This window comes from Tyto alba, unplaced genomic scaffold (assembly GCF_018691265.1).
Source record: "Tyto alba isolate M040663 unplaced genomic scaffold, T.alba_DEE_v4.0 Super-Scaffold_21, whole genome shotgun sequence".
In the NCBI taxonomy this organism is placed as follows: domain Eukaryota; kingdom Metazoa; phylum Chordata; class Aves; order Strigiformes; family Tytonidae; genus Tyto; species Tyto alba.
The window spans coordinates 3,939,557-3,959,770 of record NW_024881295.1 but is presented as its reverse complement, the minus strand read 5'-3'; the positions used below and the strand labels follow the sequence as shown (position 1 = coordinate 3,959,770).

Here is a 20,214-nt window from a genome sequence, read left to right as displayed (position 1 = left end):
TGCATGTGAATGTGAAATTATGTGCTTTGAAAGGCTTCTAAAATGCCTACTCATATCTTAGATTGAACAGAAAATAACTGTTACTGTAAACTACTACAGTAACTTCAGATTGTACTCTTATAATCTGCAAGTTTTTAAAATTTATAGTCGACTTTATGATTTTGAGAAGAGTGATGATATGGTTTATGTTGAGTACTGATGTGCTTGCATAGTTAGAAGGTGTTTGCTGCCAACCATGTTCAGCTATAGCTTAGAACAATATGAAGGATCCAGCACTCTGCCTTGTTTCCAGTTGCTTACTTCAGAAAAGGCATGACAAGCATACAGCATCTGCTTATCCAGTGCTTTCAGACCAAAAACCAGGAAGTCTGCAAATAAAAGTGGGAGATTTCTACACAGTGATGTAGGCTAGGGCATGAATTGTCACCTACTTGGTCACACTTTGTCATTCGTATTGCAGAGCTGATTTTAATTATTACTTTTCACAATAAAGACAAAGAAAAGCTTGGAATTCTCTTGGTATGTTGGGTAGAATTCTAGAGTATATCATGTTCATATTATTCAGGTGACCACTGTGTATTAGCAGTGGAATGAGTCCTGTTAGAAGTTTTGGCACACCCTTTCCTTGGTTTCCTTGGTGAGTTGGCAACTTCACATTATTCAAATTTTTCATATCTCCAATGGCAGGTAAGCTCTCTTTAATCACTGCTTTGAGTCACAGTTATTGTCTACTCTTTGAGTCAGATTAATTGGCAGCTCAGACACTGTCCTGCATGACACCCTTGTCTCTAAATTGGAGAGACATGGATTTGATGGATGGACCGCTCAGTGGATAAGGAATTGGCTGGGTCATTGCACTAAAAGAGTTGAGGTCAGTGGCCTGATGTCCCAGTGGAGACCAGAGATGAGTGGCATTCCTCAGGGGTCAGTGTTGGGACCGGCGCTGTTTAACATCTTTGTTGGCAGCCTGGACAGGAGGATCGAGTGCACCCTCAGCAAGTTTGCCAGTGACCCCAAGCTGTGTGGTGCGGTCGACAAGCTGAAGGGAAAGGATGCCATCCAGAGGGACCTGGACAGGCTGGAGAGGTGGGGCCCTGCAAACCTCACGAAGTTCCACAGGACCATGTGCAAGGTCCTGCACACGGGTCGAGGCAATCACAAGCACAAACACGGGGTGGGCGATGAGTGGATTGAGAGCAGCCCTGCGGAGAGGGACTTGGGCATATTAGTGGATGGAAAACTGACTGTGAAACAGCAATGTGTGCTCGCAGCCCAGAAAGCCAACCATGTCCTGGGCTGCATCAAGAGAAAGAGTGGCCAGCAGGTCGAGGGAGGGGATTCTCCCCCTCTACTCTGCTCTCCTGAGACCCTTCGTGCAGTGCTGTGTCCAGCTCTGGGGCCCCCAATATAGGAAGGACACGGACCTGCTCGAGCAGGTCCAGAGGAGGCCACGAAGATGATCAGGGGGCTGGAGCACCTCCCTTATGAGGCCAGGCTGAGAGAGTTGGGGTTGTTCAGCCTGGAGAAGGCCACCTTATGGTGGCCATCCAGTAGTTAAAAGGGTCCTACAGGAAGGGTGGGGAGGCACTCTTTATCAGGGAGTGTAGTGACAGGATGAGGGGTAGTGGGTTTAAACTGAAAGAACATAGATTTAGATTAGCTAGAAGGAAGAAATTCCAGGTTGGATGGGCCTTTGAGTAGCCTGATCTGGTGGAAGGTTGGAGTTCCTTGGCAGGGGGGTTGTAATGAGATGATCTCTAAGGTCCCTTCTAGCCCAAACCATTGTGTGATTCTGTGATTCCCATCTGGGAGAAGTGTATTAGAGCAGTGGTTATATAAGGTGCTCCATACGTCCCATGCACATCCAGACTGCAATTTTTCCCCCATAGGGGATAGTATCTATGTGCCGTGACATTACAGAACCAGGAGGTAGCTGAGGCAGAGCTGACCATTCCCTTCTTGGCCAAGAGATCCCAATTCCTTACCTGGGACAGAAGATGTATCTTACATTTCATCTGATGCTCTCGATCCGTGTACATTGTTAGATTACAGAAGGCTACTGCTAGAGTCTCAGAATATAGAGAGAGGAAAACTGATAGCTGGAGCAGCACACTCTCACCTTGAATGCAGCATTTTTGGGAAAAGAATGTGGAAATAAGAGAGAGAACTTAAAAAGATGCTGGTATGAAATGTGTCAGTAACAGAGTTACGGTATTAGTATATCTTCTCACTGTGAACAGGAAGGACCCTTCCTGAAAAATTGTTACAGATTGGTGACTTTCATTTATTGATCCATTTGTGTTAAGTCACTTGCAAAAACATGCATCAAAACCAGAGGATTTATTTTTGAACTCTTGTACATAAAACTTATGCCCTTCAGTGTTAGCCAATTATTATCAGAATTTTGATACGTGTTACTGTTTTGCAAGTTTGCTTGATTTCATGTGTCAAGCACAGCTTTCTTCTGAAGATTTATTATTTGAAGGCAAGTGCAAGTGGGAGAGGTTATGAAAATCAGTTTATTTTAACTTATTAATCTCAAATGAGTGATTTTTTTTTCTTTTTTTTAATACTTGCTATATTTTAATATGATTTAGAACAAAGTAGGGTGTCATTACCATTCTTGTTCCTGAATGTTTGCCTTGGCATTTGATGCAAGGCCTCAATTGCAGGCTGAAGTGCCAACAGCTGAAGCTGAAAACAAGACTGCGGTGGGCAAACTCAAGATTTAATTTCAGAAAGAGTGTTTATATTTTCCCTGGGGCCACATTAATGAGAGTCCAAACCCTAAATGTTACCACCAACACATTTTAACAGACCAGTTTCCCAGTTTTTAAAGTGTGGTGTCACCTTGAGTATTTTTCTTCTAGCTTTTCCCTCTTCTTCTAATTTTAAAAGAAAAGCAATAAAGCTGTATCATTTTTGTCTGATTTCAATGTCATACCTTAGGGAACATAAAGTTCTGTGTAAGGCAATGAGGTCGCATTTTGAAACATTTAATCCTGTCTTCTCTTTCTGTATCAGCTATTTTAGTAATTCATCTTTAAGTTACCAGTGCAAAACTTCATCTTACTACAAAACACATCACCATCTGATACGTGCATATGTATTATAGGGGTCCATATATTGATGTCCTGATTCAGCCTGATGGCAGAAGCTCTGTGCCATGCCTAGGATGAACTTGTGACCAACAGGTCACTGCCAAGAGAGACAGTAGTGATGGGGTCACTGAGAGGTCTTTAGCTCAGTTTCCTGCTCCTTCAGCTGGGGCTGTTTTGTGGCTTTAATAGGATTAAAGAAACATTTACATTGAGGCTTTAGGAGCATTTTCACACTGCTCCTTTACCCAACTCAAAGAGCAGTATAAATCCAGAGGATTAAGTAAGGGATTTATGTAAAGTTGTCGTGTAAAATGAGTTGGTGCACCTGGCTCTCCTTTTTCTCTTCTGTGAATAAGGCATACTGAAGCAGTGTACTGCATGTGATACAGAAGCGAGCTTGGCATCTTTTCCTAAACTTTTAGGTCTCTATAAGGTTCGAAACTATTGTTTCTAAATATTAAAATGAACTGGTAGTTTCTGATGGAGGAACACAGTATTTCAATCTACAGATCCTATTAGACATTTTTCTTCAGAGGGTCTTATGGCATTTTTCTGACACTTTTTCAATACTGAAACGTCATGCATTTAAGAGACTTTTTCATTTCCTGGAAATTAAAATATTCTGTCTTTAAAAATGGAAAGGGGAAAAAACACAATTCTCTGCCACTTACTTAGGTTCATTAAAATCCAAAGGAAGGTGTTAAATAACCAGAATTATAATTTTCAAACTCCTTGAGTAATCATTTATGCTAATGACAGCAATTTAGTTGAAAATACATACATAACCTATTGTATGTTTTTTTGCAATTACTTCAGAGTAAAATTGACAGAGCTTGAAATTCTTTACATAAATTAAAACTTTCATATATCCTTTTGTACTTCACTGTATAAATCTACAAAGATGGAGATTATGTGTGTACTCTTTAGTCAGGCGAGATTCCAGTTGAAACTGAAATCAAGTGGTGTTATTGCTGAGAAAATACTGTGCTATCAAAGCCAAAAGGGGAAAAAATAACAGGATGAATTATAATGTTCAACAGTGAGATGATTATTTACTACACTATTTCAAAACTACTCTTCTGAGTTAGATGTGTTTTGTTTATAATCCAGTGTATATCATTATAATTACTGTAAGAGGTATATCACCTTTAGAATTGGCCTGCAATCACATAATCATTCAGTTTGCTGTGTGGATATAGACTGTTCACATTAATAAAGATTTGCAGTGTATGCTGTACTAACGTCACCCAGATGTATCCACGGGTGGATACTGATGGTGATTTACACATCGTTAGGTGATTAAGCAACAGCTGAGGTCCAGAGAGATGCAACATCTGCCAGCCAGGGTCCCTCTTTCCTGCAGGCATTGATAAGGGAACAGAAGAGACCTCCCTGTTTCTTTCTGTTTTCCTTAGGAAGGCTGCGTGTGACAGAGGGAAGTGATGCATCCTTATACACCTCCTGTCCCCTTGTGAGTGAGGATCTCCTGTATTATTCCTGATTCATCCTTCAGTGTTATATTTGAACAGTACTTACACTGTATTTCTGGAAATCTGAGAATTATATCCAGATCATTTGTTTTGAGATTGGTCACTTTGCATTCTGCACAACTTTCTTAAAACCTGCTTTGAGCTTGCATAGAGAAAAAATTCAAAGATTTTAATTAGATGTGTGGAATTACTCATTTTTAATGTGACTCATGTCCATAGGCACTTTCATGAGAGCTTTAGGTTGATTAAGTTAATCTAATTAAAAAAAAAAAAAAAAAAAACACAAAACAAACAAACAAAAAAAACCCAAACCAAACAAACAAACAAAAAAAAAAAAAAAAACAAAAAAAACCAGAAAAAACTATGGTTCCTTGTGTATGAATGAATATGAATACCCTTATTTTACCATCCTAGTGAGAAAGTTGAACAGGTCATCTGAATTTTGAAGGTTAGAGATTTAATACTCTATTAGACTGAATAAGTGAATGCTTTGAAGAGGAGGATTTGGTGAAGATTTTGTCATTCCTGTTAACATAAACCTTTATTCATTTGCTGTCTTTTTCTTTCAAATTCATCTATATGCTTGTAACCAAGTTTGTTTTCCAAGGATTTGTATTTCACGGACATTTCTTAATTCAGAATTTTTGAGTATGTATAATCAGGTATTTTGGTAACACAGCAGCAGTTACAAATTTTCTTTTTTAAAATTAGTGTAATCCACATCACTTTGTACTGGTGCAAAGTTTAATCACTTCAATATGATCAACTTGGATTAATTAAAGATAAGCTAATCATTTGCAATTCTATTTTCTTTGTCATAGGTCAGCTTCTTGGATTTTTGTAAGTCCCTGTTGTACCATTCTCTTGGCACCAAGGGAATCCTAAAGAGTCTTAGAGAGTTAATGGTGGATGTGCTCAGCAGAGGCACTTTGGCATGCACCTGCAAGGCTGTCAGATTGCAAGAGGGAAGAGGCAGTTGTTCCACTCTGACATTATTGTGAGTTCTCAGTGGAAACATCAGAATTTGCGTCAAGGTCTCTTCCATCCCTAGATTGCTGTGATACCATTCTAATTACATTAGAACTGAGCCCCAAAGAGACAAGGACAGAATACAGAAGGCCCTTTTTTTCCATTGTGTTTCTGTGACATGCAAGGACATTCTTGTGGTCTCCATATTTGTGTTGTGAAGTTCCAGAACTCACACACATTTCAATTAAAAAAAAAAAAAAAAAAAAAAAAGAAAGTTGTGGTCTGTAGAATTTCTCTGTCCATGTAGCAGGATAGGATAAACCTAGAGTAATGGCAGGACCACCACAAAGTCCCATTACTTAGCAGATTCTTTCGGCTGTACAGTTTTGAGAGGGAATTAATTTTTTCTTTTATTCACTGTACAAATAAAATGAGTAGATAACTTTGTGCATAAGGATGGTTTATTCCATTCCTAAATATGTTTTGCTGCAGCCAAGTAATATTCAGAGTTCAGTGTTTGGCTTTTTTGTACTGCTTCTCATTTACACCCAAGTCCTTTTATGTGGAGATACTTTAACCTCAGCAGTTTTATCTGCTTCCTTTTTTTTGTTGGGTTTTTAACTGGCAAATTATTGGAAACATTTCTGATCTGGCTATATGTAGAATTTTTCAAGCTATTTTTATCCCAAATCTTGCAGCTTCTTTGCTCTATTTTTCAGTTATGTCTTTTTTTTTTTTAACTCTTCTTACCCTTCTCTTGAACTTTGGTTTAAAAAGTCGGCCTTACCATATGTGTTTTGATGAATCTTTCCTGTGATTATTTCCTGCAATTGGACTCCTGCAGCAAAGCCAATGGGATCAAAATTTGAGACTTAATCAAGCTGTCTATGAAGCTAGAGAAACATGTAATGAAGTAAATTTTCTTACCTACAGCAATAGTAAGATTAGATAGATGAAGAAACATGATGTGGTTTCCTATTTACTTTTTGTATTCAGGTCAGCGTGAATAATAATAAAAAGACTAAGCAGTCTTAACTTTGTGTTAATAATTTAGTAAGATGCTTCAATCAATCACTTATATATGTATATATATATAGTTAACATGTAGATATGTTTTTTTCCTGCTGTGACTGCGGACTACTGGCTCATATTATTTGGTCAAGTGTATTTTCCCTCCCTTGCTTTTCTCCCCTACCTTGTCCTGCTTAACAAACAACCATTTCTTGTCTTTTCTTTTTTTTTAATATTGTAAAGGAAGGCACTGCCAAGGTAAAAAACTACTGTTCTGTTTGTGGTTGCACGTCCTAGATGTTGTTATCTCACTCCAAAGCCTTCATACAAATCTGCATCTGGAAAAGAAGCAGAATGGCTAGTCTAGTGCTCAAAGGAAGCTGCCATGGGGAGTAAGTACACTGTGCTCATGTGGTTGAGAAGTCTCTGCTGGCAGACAGTTGCAGGAGTAATTTGGAGTTGTATAGAGCATAGAGCTTGCAGATTATTAAGTTCTGCTAGTGGTTTTTTCCTCCGCCTTTAGAATCTTCTGCTTGTGGTCGTGTAAGTGATGACCTGCTAAGAGCCATGGGTCCTCAATCTGGTATGTTTTGAAACAAGGAGGTCTTGTCTTTGATGACATTGTTGCAGCTGCAGCTTTATGAAGTGCTTCTCCAGCAGCTGTCCTGAGTTTTGCTGCAGTAGTTTGGCTTCAAACTCCAAACTGAGGTTTCCAGTAAAATGTGTCTGTCATCAAAAAGCATTAGCAAAAGCTGCAATCCTCTCAATACTGAAGGAATAGTCTAGTAGTAAGTGTGGTCTCAAAAATGCCTATATGAATAGTAGAAAATTAATTTTCTATTCCCTGAGCATTAATACTTAATTACTTATTTCAATGCATGTATATGTTTACCATTGACTTAACACTAAATTCATCTCAGATTCACTGCAGGCTAATTTTCCTTGTGGTATTTCTTCATGTGAATCCATCAACTTTAATCTACAATGTTAATTTTAGAAAGATATCTGTATTTCATGTGGTATCATCTTTGCCTATGCCTTCAAGTATTATATACTGTTTCATCATGTTACATCTTATAATTAAAGTTTCATTAAAATGAAAACTGAAAACCTGACTGTTAAATGAAGTGTTGCTCAAAACTGAGGTAGGATTTTTCCCATGCTACTTCAGTATGTACCAAACTCCAGTGTGTTGTTAGGGGACCCTTTGCTTATAGATAGCTAGTGGCATATAGCATCACAATTTCAGAGGAACCTTCAGATAATCATGATGTAACTCCAGTCTCCTTGATACCTAAGTAGAATAATTACAGTCTGTCTGTTTATGTTATCTGTAGTTTCAGCTTTGTATATAACATTATTTTTGAGGTCCCAGTCTAAAACAGAAATTCTCTGTGGTGTGTATTATTAAGCACCTGTTATATTTCTTCTTAGAGGCAAGGAATTTGTGCTCCTGGTGAATCTCCTATTCATGAAGATTCCCATTAGAATTAGTTATTTAGAAAGCACTTATGGCAATGGAATAGCAGTTATACAATCCTATGGTTGCCCAGTCGTGCACTTTATTAGGGTAGTTTTTTCAGTTAGTATCCACTGCAAACACATATAATGCAATGATTAGTTCTATTTTACATACTTATTCCCTGATAGTGTAAAATACATTCTCACAGTAATAAAAAAAAAATATTGGTTTTATTAATGCCTTTATTTGCTGTTTTCTTTTAAGTTAGGCTTAATTAATCCAGTTCTGTAGATATCATCTTAATGCTGCAAGGTAATTCTGTGAGCAAGATTCACCATGAGCCCATCAGATAACATTTTTTTATTTGGTTTGATAGCAATGGCAATTTATGTATGTAGGAAAACTGCTATTGCTTTTAACCAAACATGCTTACCGTGGATTAATTGGGAACATGTATGCATGCTGATAAATGAAGCAGATCTTTAGTACCAGATCTAGCACCCAACCCTGCACCCCAGGGCTTTTCAGGAAGCACAGTCTGATAGTCTTCAGGCACTTTCCTGGAGAGATGGTAATTTATGATTATGAAGCTCCACAGAAGCCCTGTGTAATCTCTGTGAAGTCATTTGTAGCCATAGTAAAGCAGCATGTAGTGGTGCCTGAGATGCACTTGGGTACTTAAGACAGTTCAAGATTTAAAACAAAACAAAACAAAAAAAAAAAATCTATTAAAGATTTCTACCCTGCATTGAGGACTCCGAACCCGACAAGCCTGGATAGAAAACAGTCTGAGTCACTTACGAACCCTTTATTTAGTTGCTGTTGTGTATCTCTAGTTCCCTCTTCTATATAAGAGGAGGTGATCTGATGAATTTAGCCCTTAGTTACGTTGTGGTAAGTCATCTGCTTTGTGCTTACCTTGTGTGGGGGCTGTAATCTAGTGTATATCAGAAGTTGTACAGAGACTTACCAAAACTAAATGCTAACCATTTACCATTCAGAAATATTGCAGACACTACTGAGTTCCACGCTGAGTAGAATCAGAACTTGGTGAGGATGACATACAGCATAGATTCGCTCACATGGCTCCGTTTGTAAAACCACCATAATAGCATTCACAGTTATAATGAGAGTTAAGATGCTAAGTATCAACAGGGATAACATAAAAGTATTTTGAATAAATAGGGGATGATCAGCATCTCCATGATTTGTCTCCATCTCAAATAATTTATTGCCTTTTTCTTTTTTTTTTTTTTTTTTTTTTTTTTAGTGTTATCACAACCAGTAGAAAATACCTTGCCCAGAGGAAAATGTGAATTGATCCTGTGTGGCATAAGATGTGGGAAGTTGGGTTTATTTGAAACCAGCCCAGTCTAAACCAGCGTTATTCAGGCTGTAGTCTATAAAACATTAGAAGCAGTGTACAAAATAATTCCCTGCTCTACTCTTTCATTAATTCAAATATATGCATTTTTCATTGACTGTATGGGTACCATATCTAATTGTTTTGTTACTTGTTTTAGTAGTGGAACTGTGATCTTTGCTTTCCTAATTTTGAAGTAGTCTATTTAATACTCTTCAATCATTAAACAAGAGAAGGATATACAAGGTGGGGATATAGGAGTTTAGTTTGTTTGGTTTTTGGGGGGTTTTTCTTTTTTTTTTTTTAGAAAAAGAAGCAGGACATATTGACACTGAAGATAGCATGTGTTTTAGTAGAGATTTCCTCACAAGACAGAACCAGAAATGGCAGAGTGCATTTTGTTTTGATGCCTGTTATTCTGAATTTTAACAACTTCAGAATTCCCCGTAGCTTTCATGTCAGTATTATAAAATCTTATGATCTTAGATTTTATAATCAGTCAAAGACTGTGCATACAGATAGATGCACAGTGGAATGTCACTCCTCAATAGTGAGGAAGAAGGGAAAGATCAGTATTAAAAAAAAATGTGACTTCCTTCTTATATTTAATCAGCATTTTCCATGCATCTGATATTACACCATATGGAAGACACTTGTTTTCTACAAGTTCAACAAGTTTTTGCAAGAGCTTTTGTTTTGGAAACCTTTAAAAATCAATGAGGTTTCTGTCCACATAATATGCATGGGTGACTTTAATAGTGGGAGAGGCCCTACTATGGTCAAAGTTTTGCCTGCATCCAAAAGTTTGAAGCTTCAGGGCCTCAATTTGAAAGATTACACAAGTGCATTTTATTGTGTAAGATATTCAGATGCTTAAGTACTGTTTGCATATATTTCTGTATGTTTGTCTTAAGTATGTTGAATCTGATTGCTAGACCAATCAGCAAGTATGGTAACTCTCTATATTTATTGTATGGCAGTAGTCTATAAATAACTTGGTCAAGGAAATCCATGTTTCTAATCCGTTATGTAGGTAAGTCACCCCAGAGGTTGCTCATGTGCTTCTACGCATAAATATTTCCATTATTGTTTTGAGGGGTTTAAATAATGCATATTTTTCACCTTCTACAGTAGTCTGAACAAGTGCTGCAACCATTTTTAGTTCCTTTAAGCACTCAATCTAGTTTCCTTGCCTGAAGGCAAATTTCCTTCCCTTATTTATATGAAGGAAATCTTGTATTTTCTTACCTTCCTGTGTCCAGCTGGGTGACAGTAGAAATTCTGAGAGGGTTAACAGGGTGTTTTCCCACCACCTTCACTAGACTGGGCAAATCTGTTTTAAAGATGTGTCCAACATATGGTATTATTTTAATGGTTTTACTGATCAAGTTCAGAGCATAAAATCCTCAAGGTTTAGAAGTTGCAGCATTATTTATTTAAGGAGAAAGAAACATTTTCACATGGCAATATAATTTATTAAACATCACTCTTTCCTAGAGGTTCACCCTTGAACACTGATGGCTTTCTAATGTGTAGCAGATACTATATAAATTATAGCCATGAAGAACCTTGGTTTTATATACTTAGTAACTGTTATCAATAGTAGAAATTCACAGGTGGACAGACAAAAATGTCCTGTTCTGGGATTAATTCTAAAATAAGGTCTGCTACGCATATGTACCATATGGATCTGTTTTTCTTCCCATCCATTATAGAAATGAGAGGAAGTAGTTCATTGTTTCCTCATCCAGCTCTCAGATTTGCAGGTTCCTCAAGGTAATATTTTTTTTATATGGTCTATTTAATGTGCTAGGGAATTTTTTAAAGCCTTCTGTTGAATCTGTGGGGAGAAGTTCATGTTAGTGCACTGGGAAAGAGTTCTGAGCCCATAGTTTTACTGGAAAATGTAATCGCATAGCTGAACTTCTGCAACTACACAATTTTTCAGAATCAGGTCGGGCTCATTCACTGCTGTAGGTTAGTTGGGGGGGGTGGAAAAAAAAACAAAAACAAAACCCAACAAAATGTATACATCATAAAAGTTGTACCAGACAAACTCCTCATCTTTGACTTTTCCTCAAAGGGGGACATCTGCCGTTCAAAATACGAGAAGACATTTGTGAGTCTGTAATTACACTGTAATGTTCTGCTGAGCACTGGGTTTGTTAGCCAATATCCAGTATATGCAAAGAATCCTTACATGATGTTGAAATAGTCCATTTCAGTGGATTACTGCACACCATGAATGGGTGCAGGAGGAGTCTGCAAAAGCTCAGGTTTTAATTATACAAGAAACCCTATAATTTTTCAGAACTAATTTTTCTCTAAAAATGTGTAGAATGTGTCTACAGAATCCATCCAGTTATCACTGAAGTTCAGACCATTGTTCAGAAAGACCATAGCTGTATTTCATAATGCAGACTGGTGGTAAAGTGATTTAAAGGATATATTACATATTATTACATATATACATATAATTAGGCCAAACAGAAATACCTAAATGTGAATTCAGCTGCAACATCAGTGGTAGTCTCTGAGCAAGCAGTTGCATTACATCTTGATGAACTGTTCCATGACCAACCCAGTATATTTTTAACATCATATTGGCTATGTGGAATGAGTCCCAGCACAGAGGAAAGAGTGCCACTGACAGAATTTTTTAGTAAATTATTTATGTGCATGAGCAAATCAAGAGTCATTATAAGTTCTTCTTTATACTTAAATGAAGTATATTCTTGATTCCACTGATTTCAAAGGGACTTGAATTTTTTCCTCTAGTCTTTAATTATTAAGTCTAGAAATATTTAGAAAAACAGTCTTTCATCATCAACACTTTAGACTAGTATTCTGTTCTCCATGGACACATCCATCTAAGTGTTGATTAAACAGTGCTATGTTAGAACTATAGAATAAAGTGAAAAATCATTCCAGAGTCTTTTCATGGAAGAATGTAAGTTCATGTTATTGTTAGTTTGGGCTTATATTAGTTTTGTTCAAAGATGAGGACATTAAATGAAAATATCAAAAAATCACGATCTGAAGTATTTTTATGATCATTCTTTAATTTATATTTACTTAAAAAAAAAAAAAGTTCTTTAGTTAGTAAATTCATGTAATACAAAGCCATATAGAAAAATAGGAAATATAAATTAGTTATAGTTTGCAATAATGAATAGACAAAGATTTGGTATATTTATCAATAATGAATATACATAGAGAAATTACGACTACATAAAAGAAGATAAACTTTGACAAATATTGCAACAAAATCTACATTGCTTTTACCTACATTGTGAAAATATCCGCTTACTACTGAACATTACTTAGAAAGGGGACAGAAAATATGTATAAATTCTCATACTACTAGTCCTTTGAAAAAATGTAACAATGCCGTAATGATGTCTATAAATAATCACTTGTGACTAATCAATATTCAGCTTTGAGGAACTGCCTTGGCAATGAATCCTATTCAACAGCTAGCAAGCAGCTACTTGTAAACACTAAATAAATTGAAAGCCTTTATATCAGCCTCACTAATCTAGACCTGCCAAACTCAATCTTCAGAACACATTCTCTTACACATCAATGTCTGTGTTTTCAATTTCCCAAAACATTAATTTTGCATTTGAAATTTCCCATCTTTGCATGAACATGACTTTCCTTGAGTGACAAGGATACTTTTCAGGATTTGAAGTCTTCCCCAACCGACCACCCTACCCCCCTTTATGGATGAATATAAACATACATATCACTGTGCTAGAATATTTTCTTGACGTACTACTTTGCATGGGTTTCATAAGAAATCAGCAGGACTCAAAAGCTGATTTCTAAGGGCAACTGTTCTGCTTCATTAAATTATAACAGCATGATTATTTTTTATTTATTTACAGTGTACATATGTGTGATCAGCTATGAAAAATACCAGTAATAAAAGTAAAATTAGAAACTTTTTACTCAACATCTTTTCTCTTTTTTAATCTCCTGTCATTATATTTGTTGAATCTCATGATAAAAAGAAAATTGAAACTTTTGCTTGTGTTAGTATTACAGAGCCAATATAGTGAGCTGAACTGCGTTTGTATGTATTAATCATCAGATTATCATTTGAAGTACAGGTAAATCGTTCAATACATATTTATGGAAGTGTAGCTACTATTTTATACAGCTACAAATATATTTGGTACTGGAAAACAGTATTGTCTGAAAAATAGCTTTGAAAAATATGCTTTTAAACATCTTAATGTGTGTACAAAGGGGAAGACTGAAACCCTGTATGTAACGTTAGTTTTGCTTTCTTCACTTTTCTGGGTGAACTTCTGGCCACGGTGAGACGAAACATATCTTTACTATGGTGAGATCAGAATTTCATCCTTAAATCTTCAATGCTAAACCTAAAATTATATTTTCCATAAGATATTCCATTAGTTACTAGTGATGGATAACGTAATTCTGACATACAGTAGTTATTATGTATAGAGTTCTGACTGGGTTTCTCTTCTAGCAACTTGAAATGTTGAACTCAGTAGGGGAAGCTAAGCACATATGCCATGAAAGCATCTATTCGCAGGTAGATATTACATGGGGAAATATGGGGGATGTGCATGCTCAGTTATTTGTGTAAGAAACTGTTTTTTCTTTAGACATTGGCCATGTAGACTTTCACTCCATTTTACGGAAATTTTGAGCTGTACAATAAAAGCTATGAAAATGTAGAGCTAAGAATAATTACTAACTTTGGTCTGAGCTATGGTTTTATGGAGTGATACAGGGGAAGAGAGACTTAGTAAAATAGAGCAGCCTGGGATGAAAGCAGTCACCTGGTGGCAGCATTCTGCACAGTTATGTGTGAGCCTTTCTTTTTATTTCCCAAGTTAAATTCTTGCATCCAGTGATAGGAGTTCTGCTGAGGCCTGTGCCTCCTTTCAGGTCATGCCTTGCATGGCTCAAAGGCACGTCATTCTGGGTGGTCCATGGATATGACTGAGGCAGAACCCCACGGGGAGTCTCATCCAGTCATCTTCGGCCAGAAGGATGGTGGAATCAAACTTAGACTTCAAAAATGGACCGAAAGTTTAATCAGAAGGGAAAAAACAGCGACGTGTTATAATGCCCTGTAAGAATCAGCTCCATTTTGGAAATCGAATGTGTCTCAATGATTATGGGAACTGCAGGAGTGGCATAGACCCTATGGAGTTCAGGAATACTTTTTCAAATCTTATGTAGCCAGTTCCTCAGTAGGTTCCATACAAGTACATAGAGAATCAACTCCTGGTTCCTAAAAAAAATACCTGTACAGATTTAAAAAGATACTGTTGAGTAATTTGAAATAATGAAGTTCAGGGATGTTAAAACTTTGAGCTAATTAAAGCTGTGCCAGTAAGGCACAGGGTACAGAATTGGGAACCTTGAATTGGGTAGATTTCATATGGTGGAAGAGAAACATTGATTAATAATAACAGTGATGGTGTGATGTAGGAAATTCCCTTCTTGTGGTAGATCTGGATCAATATGTTGTATTTTTCAATATCTATAGAATTAGAACAGTTGGTTTGGTTGTGTGAATGCTCCATCCCTAATACGTTATTCATCCTGATTACATTTGCATATGAGTCACATGCGCTTTGAATTTCCCAGATGTCCATTTATGTTTGTTTAAATAATGAGATCATTCCATGAAGTGAACAGGACCTAAAAATATAGAGGGAAGACTGTTTAGAAAAACAAGGTTTAAAAGGCCTTACTTAAATATTTTCACATCTCGTGGTATATTATGCAAGCAGAAGCACAGCAGTGTTGAGGCACTGTTCAAAAAAATGTGTCCATTGCTAACACTTCATTAAACAATATATTATATAGCAAAGCTTCACTGGATTTGTTTCTATTTCCCAGTCAATTTCTCCATTAATAGCAATGTTCTCATTCTGAATACATGCAAATGTACTATTTTCAAAGCCAGCATCGTTTTGCTGCTTCTCATTTTGTGCTATGTGAAGATCCAAAGTCTTTTCAGGGTGTTTTGTCATTTACTGTAGCATGGAAGAGTTTTGAAACACACTGCTCGAGGCAAGGCTTATTCATAAGCTGAGCAGACAAGGGGCAACTGAATTCTGAACTTTTATGTTATTGAATTTACATAAACTTTTAACAAGCAATAAACTTTTCTTATGCACAAAGGGAGACTACCAACTAACCGCTTGAATTCAACAAAGACTCCTCAAATGTGTACTTAATTCATATGAGACTTTTAAAATCTTTCTCAAGCCTGAAAAAAATCTGTTTTGTTCATATTGCAGCCAATCACTACACACATTAAACATTTACATTAGTACTTGGTGAAATAAATTTAACCGTATACAGTTTGAGATTGCTGCCTTGGTAAAGAAAGTTAACAGCAGCGTATTAGCACACACATCTGGCAAGCTACTTTGATCTCTTTAAAGAAGAATCTTCAAGGAAAAGCTACAAGAAAAGAAAATAGAGAGTTTAGCCAAAGCTTTTTGTCAAAGCTCAATAAAGATCTCTCTAGGAGTATAGATGATATAATATGCAATAAAAGGAAACCATTGAAAATTGGTTTCATGCTAAGCTCCTCCAACTGATACACCTACCAGAAGTGACAGAATTTGATGACATATGTTTAGAGAAAGAGGTTTCTCCTGTTCATTCTTAAGATGTAACATATGATATTATGTAAATTGCACTATATCTGCCCATTCCTCAGAGAAATATGGGTCACAAGCACAAAAACATCTGCAAGCTTCCCCATTCAAAATATTATTTATATTTCAGACAAGAGAGGACGAAGGAGGCAAGATACCTTTCAAATCAGAAGAAATGCACCATCACAACAGTGTGCTTATGTTGTTCATTTGTTCCAGACTGTCTTTTCTAGATACAGCTTCTTTAGAGCTTAGTTTGCTGTTTCTAAGTCTGTAATTTCTTATCAGTACCAGCTGTTACTTAAATACATGAAGAGCAAACTTTTCCGAAATTTATTTGAACTAGATTTGCTTTAAAATCTGTTGTAAATCAGTGGGCTAGGTTCACATCAGGCTATGTATGGAGCACTAATGTCTGCTTTTGCTAAGAGATGCAAAAATTTGCACAACAGCTGGAAATTTGCAGAAGTACAAGCAGATATATTACTGAAGGAGATTTTTATGATTGTGTGCCTTCTAGAAAATATGTGTGTATTCTGCTTGTGACTAGATTGACACATTCATCTCTGTTGAAACAAAATGCCAAGATATTCAAACTACCAGAGCCTGGTTTTGCATGTTAAGAGGAACTTAAAGACCAACAAAGAAGAGGGTCATAAAAATGTTTCCTCTTGTGTATTCAATCACAGCGCTGCAGCTGTACCCTGAGTGCATTTTCAAAGTGGCAAAGTGCGAAGGTATCAGTAACTTTGCTTTGCATTCTGTATTAATATTTTTTAAAGATATATGTGTCCTGGTTTGTGCTGAAATAGACTTAATATTCCTTTTCAGGAACTAGAAGGGTGCTGTGTTTTGGATTTAGCTTTGGGTTTGGTATGAAAAGAGTGCTGACAGCACACTGATGGTTTCAGCTGCTACCGAGACTTCAAGGACTCTCTGACTCCCCGTGTCTTGCCCGTGCGCAAGGGCACAGGGAGCAGGGAGGGAGCACGGCCACAGCACCTGACCCTAACTGGCCAGTGAAATATTCCATATCATGGAACATCATGCTCACTATATAGAGGAGGGGTGGCTGGGAAGGGGCTCACTCTCTCTCTCTCTCTTCTGGGATTGCGATTGCGGGATCTTGGTATTTCGGGATCGCTCACCGGGAACGGGCTGGGTATTGGTCAGCAGGTGGTGAGCAATTGCATTGTGCATTGCCTGTTTATATTTTTTTTTCCTATTATTGTCATTGTTCTCTTTTATTACCATTATTAAACTGTTCCTATCTCAACCTGTGAGTCCCCCTTTACCCCTCCGATTCCCTCCCCCATTCCCAGGTCAGGGGGGAGGGTGGGTGAGCGGCTGCAGGGTGGTTGGCTGCTGACCAGGCTTAAACCACGACAATATGTTATAAAATAAAATGTCCATTCCAGTGATTGTTAGAGCAACTAACTGGACTGCTGAATGATGAGCATATATGTGCAGAGATACTATAGAATCAGAGGTTTTGTTAAGAGCTATAATTAAAGCTGTGAGTGCTAGGTACGATATATTTTTTGAAAAAACGTGGCCATTTGTAGATGATGGTCACCAGTCTGCTAGACTGGTTGCTCTAGTCTGCTAGGGCCACATGGCCTCACGTTAGCATTTTGCTGGTGTTACAGAGTTTGAGACATTGCCTATAGACTTGTGCACAACACTTTGACAGAAGTGTGGAACTGGACTTCTTCCAAATTCCACTACTTTCTTTCTCTTGAGTGGCATAATTTTTTATGTCCTATTAGCTCTGTACTACTACCTTTCGGTATCACCCTATGTCATTGTTGTATATTTATTTAGTTGAATTTGTGACTGATTAAAAGGTAGTCAAGTTGAAAACATGTCTCAGTTATGATATTATTTGTTTGATATTTGAACTTTAAAATTCAAATTAAAGGAATTCTGCAGCACATTTTGTTTATTAATGTTATGATGTTAAGGAAATTCAAATACCTTTCCATAAAGCATATTTTCATGTCATCTATATGCCATAACCTACCAAGTCTTGTTACTGTGTTCTTATCTTATTTGGTGAGGAAGAAAGGGCCATTGAATTCACTGAAAGTAAGTGTATAGTTCACATTGTTTGACAGTAGGGGACTCTAATAAAATATTGGAATAAACAGAGTAGGCAGAAAATATTACCACTTTTCCTCTGAGAACTATTTAAACATGCTGCCATGTAATTAACAGTACACTGAACTTTTCAATAAGCAGTTGTATGTAATGTTAATTTTAAAGCAGATGCAGTATCTTTTATAAAAGCAACAGCTGCTATTTTAAAAGATGCTGTGGGGACTTACCTAGTGTGGCAGCTAAGCTGTTTAGTTTTTTCAAATTCCTTGTGTAGAATTTGACAGCTGTTGGAAAGTTACCTTTAGTCTTACATACATTTTATTTTGAAGAAACTCAAATACTTCATTAAAAAGTTGTTACTAAATTGCACGCATAGAAGTTACTTTGGTTGTTTTCTTGTTGAATTTGGTTGTTGGATTTTTGTTGTTGAATGTGGTTGAATTTTTGCTGACAAACCCTGGCATTTATTTCCAGTTTTTTTTAAAGTTGATCAATCTTTCTTTTTTTTATTTCAACAGCTTGATCAAGTTGTCCATCAGAGAAATCTGCATAGTTTGGAACTTTTCCTCTCATGTGCACAGAAACAGTTAAGCGTTTTATTAAAGGAAGAGCCACCCACTACAGAGGAAAACAGAGAATGACATTCTCAGTAACGCTGATACAGTGTGATTTGTGAAGCTGCAGTTCTTAATCCAGCAAATATATTCTGATCTTTTGGGATTCTATCACTGATTCAAGATTGATCTGAAACTATGTTTGATAGAAGTTTTTGTGGATCATGTTCTTTTATTTATTTATTTATTTAACTGCTATTATCAGATTGCAAATATGGGAGAGACAAAATACTTGGAAAAAATTATTTTATGTAAGATTTTTCTTTCATTGTATTTTCTAGTAGTCTATTAGCCCATGATTGAAGTTCTAGATAACTGCAACAATGATAAAAACATTTTCCATTTATGTCTGTTTTAAATTTTGCATCATGTGTTGATGTAATTTATCAGTATTTTTTATATTTTAAAAAATTGAGAAAAGCATTTAATTGAATATCAGTACAAATCTCTCTCTATTTCCAAAGTATATGCCCAAGTGCATCACCTCAGGTGATCCTGAGGAGCTTATTGTTTCTTACTACTTTTGATGTATAACAGAAGAATCAGTACTGAAAGCTGGGAATGTTGACAGGCAATTCTTCAGTCATTTATAAACAACTCCAGCACTAGTAATAGAAAAGTTTAAAAACTAAACAGTGCATCTTTTTAGAGTAGTGCGAAACATTGCCATAACTGATGTATGGTATGTATTTTATTTCTGTTTTACAAAGATAGTTAGATTCCAAAAGAAATTATCTCATGAAAGTACAATTAATGTGACTGACCTCAGTTTCAGGAAGAAGATGTATGTAATTATGTGGAGACTGATACTGCACTGCCTCAGTGGAATTTCTGACAGAATAAGGAGTACAGCTTGCTGACCTCAGATGCCCTTTGTAAACCCATTGGAGGAAGTAGAAAAACTCCCCAGTGACATTACTGGACTTTGGATCAAGTCATAGTTTTTTCTAGTCTCGCTAACGGCAGCATGGAGGGGAATTTCTGTGCCTACATTCTATTGATTGTAGATTTGGGGCCTTAGTTATAAGAGAGTTCTGAACTAAATAAGGGAAAATAAATGTTCATGCTTAAGAACGTAAATAAACTGAGAATGATATCTCTTATGGTGAGCTTGTGATTCAACTGGGGACCTACGGGCATTTTTTAGTGTTATTCAGTGTTGGGTTTGTTTTTTCATTTGGCTGGGGTTTTTTACATCAGCAGTGACATTTCATAAATTGCTTTTTTATACCAATAAGGAAACACCAAATGGTTGCATATGTATTTGGCAGTAAGAAACATGTATTGCAGGATTTAGGGTTTTACTTAAATATTTTTCTGTGCTTCATTTTTGTAATCATAACCAAAGATTTTGTCTTCTGTATGCAAAGGTTCACTGAAGAAGTAAATAGTGTTGGTTTTACTAGATGATCACCTCACCCTACAGATGGATGAAAATCCTGTCA

The 20,214-nt window shown here is 36.6% G+C and overlaps 1 protein-coding gene across 7 annotated transcripts in view; it reads left to right on the top strand.

Moving 5' to 3' along the window:
• Positions 1 to 19,865, top strand: part of CCDC91 (coiled-coil domain containing 91) — a 154,575-nt gene extending 134,710 nt beyond the window's left edge. For all 7 annotated transcript variants that reach the window (XM_032995071.2, XM_032995068.2, XM_032995069.2 and 4 more), the window contains one exon: positions 18,674 to 19,865. In XM_032995071.2, coding sequence (XP_032850962.1) covers positions 18,674 to 18,796 — 123 coding nt within the window. In that variant the 3' untranslated portion in view covers positions 18,797 to 19,865. The remainder of the gene's footprint in view (positions 1 to 18,673) is intronic.
• Positions 19,866 to 20,214: the final 349 nt, after the last annotated feature.